Here is a 9,341-nt window from a genome sequence, read left to right as displayed (position 1 = left end):
AAACATCAAGTTATCAACATATTAAATCTGTTAGATTTGACTCAGACGTTTCTGCTGGCAGTTTATGTTGTGCTTCTGTGCAGAGTTTGGTAAAATGAACCACTACAGGCAGCCGCCATCTTGTCTACGAAGGCTCATGAAGGACAAACTGCGGTGGCGGCGTCAAAACAGTTTTAGTTGTAATACTATAAATGTAATATTTGTTGTCTGTCATTGTAGCTGGGATAATTTTACTTATTAAAGCTAGTAATCTTACCACTTGAAACATCACTAGCCCTGAAGCTGCTGGTAGACATCGCGGTTGGAATTATCAAAGGTTTTTGACACCTGAGAGACACCATAGAGTGGGGGTGGGGGGAGGACCAGAGAGGATGATTCAACCACTCAACCACTAGATGTTGCTGAAAACAACAACTCCTAAACACTGTACCTTTAAAGCGTAATGCACCATTTCTACAGCAACATAAACRGTGAGCCGGCTCCTCCAGAGGTTGAATTTGTCGGCCACATACGTCACAGCGCCGCGACGAAGGACGTCCAAAACCGAAGACTCCTCCGATGCGGCCGACAAATACGTCCTTCATTCGGCCCGAATTGAAGGACTGCTCTGATGGATCCTTCCAGGCCCAGCATATCCCATAATGCATTGCGGCCCGACCGGAGATTTTTTTAATGCTAGTAATGGCGGACGAAGCGAGAGAAAAAAATACGTGTTAAATAAAAATATAGCAACATAAAAATTTTATTTTTTTGTGGTTGTAATTCTAATACTTTTATCATTTGTATAGACATGTTTTTAAATATTATTTTGTCATAAAAAATGCAAAATAAACATGCACCTACGGCGGGTCAATTAGTTCTTCAAATGTTTTGTGACATAATAACACTAATATATTGATATTTTTCTAATTTTGATCTATTTTTGCTTGTTTAGTGTCATTACAGTTGCTAGGCAACATGACGTACACCGGGGTAAGGAGGGGAGGCTAGACCGTCTAGATTCATAGACTCTTTTTCCGGTCTTCCCAGTCTACCAAGGACACGGCCCACCTTGACCAGGTAGTCTGGGTCCTCCGGAGGACCTGGCCTGTCGTTTTGGACACAGCCATATAAACATCAAGGGCTCAAAATGGAGGTCAAGACCCACTCCTTTTGATTGACACCTCATTTGACCAACCAGGTTTATTGGCTCTCTGGAGCCAATAGAATGTGACAAATCTCCCAACTTCCGATTTGCACTCAGTGGGTGAGATTGACTGTAGAAAGGACCAATAAGCTTCAAGCTTCATTCTGCCACCACAGCTGTGTAGCCAATCAGCTTAACTTTCATTTGGTATTTAGTTTTGGGGGGTGGGAACCTTGTCACGCAAGTTAGAATAGAAATGTTGGAACTTTGTTGTGTTTGCAAGTGATAGGTGTCCCCCTAGTGGTCAAAGCAGTGCTAACAGAAAACATTGTTTTTAAATGAATTTTTGGACAGTTAGCTGACTAAACATGCTGATAGGGTGGAAATATGTTTGTTATGAAGTGTTTTGAGTGCCTCAAGACATAGAAGAGTTACTTTTGTGGCCAGGAACAGTAAAAAGGGACAGATAACACCACTTCCGGTCGGCCATTTTGAATAGCTAATTTTGTCATATTTGAGGACAAATATGCATCACAAGTAAGTGAAAAACAACTACCTTTTTGCTGCTGGTGGGTTTATAAGCTGTGTGGAGTTTCAATGCTTTGAAAAAGTAAAGATATATGTGACCCATCACATCGAAACGAGGATTAAGTCTAAAAGTTGTATAAGGAGAAAAAGACAAATATAGTGTTTTGACTAAAGTGTTAATAAAAATTGCATTTTGTCAAAACATAATGAATAAAAGCCTTATTAATGTATCATTTGAATGAACTGTCTGAAGTATAATCATAAAACTAAAGTTTGAAGCACCTTTTTTGAGCAGTAGCAACAAAAAAACTGATGAGGAAAAACACCTTAAAATGTTGAGATTTTCCCTGTGAGTTAGTAAAGTTTTATTTCTTTTTAGCTGGGAAATCTCAATATTCAAATTTAATTTGAGGTTTCCTCTTTATAAGGACATCAAATATTCCTCATTAAAATGACATAAAATTAGGGTTCAGACCAAATATTTATGTATTATTGTAACCAACAAGACAAATTAAGTCATATATATGGATTTAATTATGATATCAGAATGATCCAGGTATCAAAATGTAGCTTTTAAAGACAAGAATCTGAAAATGTAATTAGGTCATTTTTTCCAAATTTGACTTAATCCTCATTTCGATATGATTGTTATGATTTTCAGGCAGGAATGAACTCATAGCGCAGGCAAAAATCCAAAAAGGCTAAAAGGTAGTGATGGGCAGTTTGAAGCTGAAGCTTCGGCGCATGTATTGAAAAAAACAACACACTGTTTCAGAAGCACTGTGTCGGAGCTTGATTCGTTTGGTAAAAGTCATGTGATCAGTGACGTCCGAAGCTTCGAAAGTGGCGAACTTACGTCACTACTTTGGTACCTGATTCAAAGGTTAATGAGGAAGTGAATCGTTGGCTGGATTCGTGGTGTGTTTTGATGGCAAATGCGCAAAATACTGTATAACAAACGAGTGAAGGACTTATTGTGAGACAGAGGCAAACAAACGTATGTGTTTAGTTTGTCGTGCAGTTTATAAGCCTGGGCCAGATAGAGTGGGGGTCACAAACCCACAAAGAACCTTTGCTGCGAGTGCACGTGTGTGCGCGCGCACGCACACACACACACACACGGACCTACACAGAACTGCGTGCAGCTTGGTTCGTCATTAAAAAGAAAGCAATAGTAGAGCGAGACACATCCCAGAACAGAGTTTCACTTGTTGCACAGGTGATGATTTTCATAAAAAACAACCGGATGGTGACGATGYCCTGTCCTCAGGAGGAAGGGCGGCACGAAGCATTAGATGAAACTGATCAACTGTATGGACTCTATTTAATAAAGGGATTATCCAGACATTTTAAAGTTCAGTGGAAAAGTTTTAAATGTTCATGTCAAAATTTAAATCAAAGGCCAGGGGCAGTATTTATCAGACATGTAGGAAATATTATTAATACTTTGAAGAATTAATTGTAAAAAAAATATTGTCTCAAAGCTGGGCCTAAAATTTAGATATCAAACATCTGACTTAAAGTAAATCTGAAGAGTCTCTCAGAGGGGATTTTATTGATCCTGTATTCAGGAAAAACACAGACAAGCAGTCACACACAGAATATATTTTAAATATATGATCATTTTCAAAATTATTCTCAGAGAAATGTCAAGATAAGATTGTGAAAATCTTAAGTTGAAATTCAACTACTGTATTTATTGGTTTTAAGAATGTGTGAAATAATCTAGTGGCCTATATTTTATTTTTTGAAAATAACGGGCAGAGAATAAAATTAGACTTTTCTTTCTGCTTTCTGTCTTTCATTTTATTAGTGATTTTTTGTGTGTATAGAATTAATTTTGTTTTTAAAGGAAAATGAATTAAGATCTTGAACTTGAAATAATTCAGTATAAAACACACAGGCACACTTTATTTTATTTATAATAAACCATAAACAACAGTAACTGTATTCCCACCCACAAAAAAGAAAATAAATAAATAAAATCTGYTCAAGCAACACAATGACAGCCAGATATCAAACAGAAATATCTCATTAAAAAGCTGTCATCTCCATCACGATGAAGCGCTTCACTTTGTGTTGTTTCAAGCAGCTTTTCATACTTTTGGCCACAGGATGGAGCCAAAGAGAACTGTGTTGGAAAGCTTCGAGTAATGAACCCTTTTTCAAAGCAAGCTTCAGTGCTTCAGAAAAGCTTCATTTGCCCATCACTACTAAAAGGTGAATTATTTAACAAAGAAGGCTGACAGGGCAGCTCAAAAACTAACTGGTGTAGCAAGACAAGGCAACAAACATTCAGGCTGAGAACAACACAACGATCAGACAAGACTCAGAATATAAAGGTGAGACTAACGAGCACAAACAGGAAACACCTGGGAGAGARACATGAGGAGCAGGTGAGAGTGGGCGGGGCTGGAGCAAAGACAAAACAGGAGGAAGAAAACAGATGACAAGACAGAAACTARAATAAAACATTAACACAAACACAAGTCATAACAATGATGGGTCACATATTTGTTTATTGTTGTGTTTTGGCTGTTTATTGGTGGAAATTGGCTGAATGTACTCCAGTTTTGATTGATATTGCTGAATATTAATATATTTCTTTGTATTTTAATCATGCTGTGAGTAAAWATGGATGGTACAATGTGTTGTGTGAGGGTTTTATCTTTAATTTGAGCCCAGAGTGAAGTGTCTGCATTGAAACATTTAGAAATAACAGTGTTTAGAAAAAGTGTACAGTTTGGACATATTTGTACATGTGTACAAATATGCAAATGGTACATACTGGATCATATTATGTCTCAAATATTCATTTTTTATGCTATTGTTACCAAATTTGAACTGGTAATAGGTAGAAACCTATATTTCAGCCCATTTTTTCCCTTACTAAATCATTTCTTTCATATTCTGTGACACTTTAAAATATAAATAAAAAATATGGAGAAAAAATATCTTGATATTTGTGTATTTTAACTTCAAAAAATAAATACTAGTGACAGTTACAAAAAATTTGACTGCTGAAGTTAAAAATTCAGATTATTAGCTTTAAAAAGAGACCAAGCTTGTGAGTTTACTCTAAAGGGTTCAAGAGCAGTACTTCATTTAATTTGTGTACTTTTTAAGGCGTTTTATGGTATTTTAGGCCTGTAACCCATAACAAAGTAATGTGTTGTCTGCCCACTTATTAATTTGTGCTAGCTTGCAAATTTGCCAAGGACTGTCCTTTGCACCTGCTAGTTCCTCGTGATTTTATAAAGAAATCTTTTAACCTTTAATGTTTTGTTTGAAGACCATTCCATATGCTTAAAATATTTATTTCACATGTTTTAAAGTTTTATTTTTTTTATTTTTGTTCTTTTAATCATACTTGTGTAATCATGTTTGGTTTAATTTTCTCACTGATCAGTACTTATGATTACATAACAAGAAGAATCATTCAGCTTAGATTTAATTTAATCAAGTGTTTTGCCTTTAATCAATAATCATTGATCAACTAGTAATTCATTGATTTAGTTTCATTGTTGGTTTTACACTGATCTGACTCTAGTTGTGTAGCATTGAATGTTTGTGTGTTGTTCACAGTTCACCCAGACATCTTTTCATCTACAGTTGCACACGGCACCAGACACACAGCTGATTAAACAACATGTTTTCATATTTTTCTTGTCTTCTTCTCTTTGCTCTCTGCCTGAACTGTCTGAAGCTCTCGTAGCTTTTAGTTTTTGTCTGAAGCTGTTGCTCTTTGGTTGCTGAGCTGTTCGTTTGCTGATTTTAAACTGGAAACATCTTGCTGCTTTTCCAGTTCTTTCAACCTCAGCTGAACTTTCACGAAAAGGAAAACCTTTTCTTGGATTATAATTTTCCATTTTGGGGATTTAGTCTGGCTGTATAAAACTGCTGACTCGCCTGTGTGAAAGGACGACACTCTGGTCGTCCAATGCTCCGAAGCTTCACTAGTGTCCAAGACATGACCAACAGGTAAAGCTTTTGTCTTCAACTGCCCATCAAAAAGTGAAGACCACATCCAACTTGGGCTTTCTTGTTGACTGCCCTCATTGTCTGAAGACACAGTGATTTATGCTTTCCTACCTGACGGCAGCTGGTTCTTCTAAAATCTGCAGCCTCATGTCATGTCAAGTTAAAACATAAACTTAGAGAAACTTGGTTAAAACTTTCTTGCTGTCCCCTCTCGTGCTTTTCCTATGTTTTATTTAATTTTTAAACCYGATCTTTACATCTCTCTCGTTCACTCTTCTTTACAGATGTACATAAAACTAAGTATTTTTACGATAACCTCATACATAGATTAAACACAAACATGATGCACCCTGGGTTTACAGTTATAAAGTTAAGTAAAGCTGGTTTATATGATTTACTTACAAATGAATCTGTTAACCTGTTTTAGTTGATTAATTAAATTTGAGCCAATTACCTGCCACTAACTAAAGCTGTAATCAATTCTTTTTTTTTTTTTTTGGATGGCCTCCCTTCTCCCCTTATAGCCATCCTCTCCACACCATTATGTTTTTTTTTGTGAATAGAAAATAGAGAGAGAGAAAAACAGAGAGAAGTAATTAGAAAGATAGAAAGACTGAAATAGCGATTAGAAGTATATTAAATATACACCAACAAAACACAGGACCACACACCCAACATCTGTCTGCTCACCTGAAAAATAAATGGATAAATACATGGAGGGCATATATAAAAATATACACATACCCATACATATATARAGATATACATACATACATGCCTACATTCATAAATATTGTCAGTATATACAAACAGACATATATACACACTCAGTGACCAGTCAGAACCCCCCGGATCAGAACACCTGTTTGTGAGCAGTTGTGAACATGTGTGTATATACAAGATTTCTCCAATGGAATATTTAATAGTGACTGTGGAGGACCGAGACCCAACCCCCAAGACACGAGGCAGACATAGGGAAGACCAGAGCCCAAGGGCCCGAGAGGGATCCCGAGTGCAGAGCCCCAAGGGGCACCCGCACGGGAAGATCTGCCCACCCACCCCCCAGATCAGACCATAGGAGAGAACTGGGAGAGTCCCCCCAGCGACCACACACACAGCCTCCGGGGCCAGCAGCGACAAACTCATGGGCCCCACTGGCACCTGCCATACCAGAGCAGATCCAGGATAGGGCACAGAGGTCCGGGCCCCCGGGGCGCACCCCCTCCAGGCCAAAGCCTGACAGGTCCAGAGGCCCCGAGCCCCAACAGGCAGTCACCAGGCCAGGCCGGCACACACCCCAGCGCCCAGCCCCAGACCCCAGGAACCCCCAGCACACCGGCGGCCAGCCGCACACCCCACAGAATTGTAWTCAATTCTAATCAAATGTTTGTGACATGTATTTTAATATTTGGTTTTAAATAAAACATCTGACACATCTGTGTAGATGATCAAACTTAAATAATGTCTCTGGTCTTGTTCTGTGATGTTTTGAGGTTTTTCTCTTGATTCGGATCAACCAAAGATCCAGAGAGAGAGACAGCCTCTATCACTGATAAACTGAGTTTCCTGGTTTCACTGAAAGCTCGGTTGGATTAACATAACCATGTTATGTTACCTGGTTCCACYTAACTGAGTTGAGTAAATTCAAAGYAATATACCAGTTTTTTAACCAAAGAACATGAGTATGTTGCTTTGAATTTACTCAACTCAAAGTGGAACCAGGAAACGYAACATGGTTAAGTAAATCCAACWTTTCATTTTTTCTGTGAGGTTCTGGTAAACTGTTCAGTGACAGAAAAGTAAAGTTCCCTGCATGTCTCAGGCTGTACTTGAGCTGCTGACCCAGACTGAGGATATCATTGAGCTGTGGAAGGAACATTTTATGGAACTTAAAATCCACCCTCATGATGCTCAGCCATGTGCAACAACTGGCCTGCATGAGCGTCTGTACYACACTGTACCACTAACACGTTTTGTTACAGACAAAGACCTATAAATTCAAACTTATACTCAACATATTGTTGAGAAACTAACAGCTTCATGATGTCAGAGAAGGATATCTTACCGTGTACAAGCAGCCCAAAGACAAAAAACATCATCTTCCTGCAAACAAACATCAAGTCCACTATAAATGATGYCTTAAAAACGGATCAAAAGCATTTTAACAGAGACATCACTGCTGGTTTCGGTTTACTCCACTACCTGTSTGTTGTAACTTGACTGTTTTCACAGCAGCAGCTGTAGGAATGTAGGAAAACCAGCTGATCAGGTTTCACACCAACTGACAGTTTATTTCCTTTTACTTCTTTTCGAAACATCAGGATTCTTTTGATTTCGGTTGTGTTTGTATTTCAGTTTGACCTTGTTTCTTTTGGGTTTCTTATGTTTCTGTTTATCATTCCTTGTCCTAAACTGTATTATTTCAGTTTCAATCATTCTGTTTTCTGTTCATATTAATCTCTGTCTCCATCTTCTGTCACTCATCCATAGTTGGGTCACAAAGGCAACAGGTCCWGGAGAGAAACCCMARCATCACTCTCCAGCAACACTTTCAACTTGTCCTGGGGACCCAAAGGCTCTCCCATTGCCAGTGCTGCCGGGCAGGTACCGATGACCTTCAKACCACAGCTYCTAGWAGCTGGATCTGYAATGGAGGCCCTGAACATGGCCCCRGAGGTGAGGGTTGAAGATCCAACTCACCACCAGTTGACAGCTCTGCCTCCTTCTTCACCTTAGTGTCCAAGTCATAGGCTGTGTCTCAATTCAGGGGCTGGGTCCTCATGAGGACACAGCCCCTGAATTGAGACACAGCGATAAGGCTGCGCATCAGAAAACATGGTTACAAAAATCAATCATCGACTTTTGGCCTAAGGTGGCTTGGTAGCAAACACACTTACAGACCTCAAATATGCTCAAACATGGTGTTCATCGTGGATAACCTGTGCTCAGCACAGAGGTCCAATAACAGAACACTGTTCAGGTTCAGATCAGGGAGGCCGTTCCTCCCATTCATCCTCTTCCAGATAACTCCATCATTGTCCACATAGGTATTGAAGTCACCCATTAGAACAAGAGTCTCCAGATGGAACCCCTTCCAGGACACCATCCAAGACTCCAGAAAGAAACTCAAACAATAAGCCTGGCTTCAGAGAGGTGCCCTGGTTTCCTTTTTCTGGGTGAGGTTTCCTGATGAGGTTGYTGTTTCATTTAATCTGTTTCTTAATCTGACCTCTCCCCCAAGGCCTTTTAGCCACGTGAGACCCTTTCAGGGATAATGCCCGACAGCAGAGCCCCAGAGAACACTGGGATACTCAAACCAATCCAGCACGTKAAGGTGGTAATTGTTGGGATGGGCTGTCTCTGTCTGCTGCCATCTTTACATCAGTAGATCATTACACTGTTTCCMTCCTGATCTCCTGGATACCTGTGTGTACCTTTGTGCTTCTTATAGTAATATTAGTTTAACATTCATTCCTCAAGTGTTGGCATTTTATGCTTYACAACACCACTCTAACAACACAAGCATCTAGAAATACAGAGGTCACCATTGCAAACAGATGCACCTAACATACTGTTCATTTTCAGACTGTACTTCTTAAGGAAGCTGAGATCCTTCGACGTTTCAGCAAGATGCTGCAGATCTTCTACAAGTCTGTTGTTGAGAGCGTCATCTCTTCTGCAGATCTTCTACAAGTCTGTTGTTGAG

The 9,341-nt window shown here is 39.2% G+C and overlaps 1 protein-coding gene across 1 annotated transcript in view; it reads right to left on the bottom strand.

Annotated features, from left to right (window-relative positions):
- LOC106537258 (V-set domain-containing T-cell activation inhibitor 1) overlaps nt 1-7,861 on the bottom strand; it is a 9,083-nt gene extending 1,222 nt beyond the window's left edge. Inside the window, exon 1 of the mRNA XM_014034645.1 lies at nt 7,701-7,861. Within this exon, the coding sequence (XP_013890099.1) occupies nt 7,701-7,752 (52 nt within the window). The 5' untranslated portion in view covers nt 7,753-7,861. The remainder of the gene's footprint in view (nt 1-7,700) is intronic.
- Nucleotides 7,862-9,341: the final 1,480 nt, after the last annotated feature.

Source organism: Austrofundulus limnaeus, unplaced genomic scaffold (assembly GCF_001266775.1).
Source record: "Austrofundulus limnaeus strain Quisiro unplaced genomic scaffold, Austrofundulus_limnaeus-1.0 Scaffold2207, whole genome shotgun sequence".
Lineage (NCBI taxonomy): Eukaryota > Metazoa > Chordata > Actinopteri > Cyprinodontiformes > Rivulidae > Austrofundulus > Austrofundulus limnaeus.
Note: the sequence above shows the minus strand (reverse complement) of the source record. Positions and strands in the feature narration are given on the sequence as shown.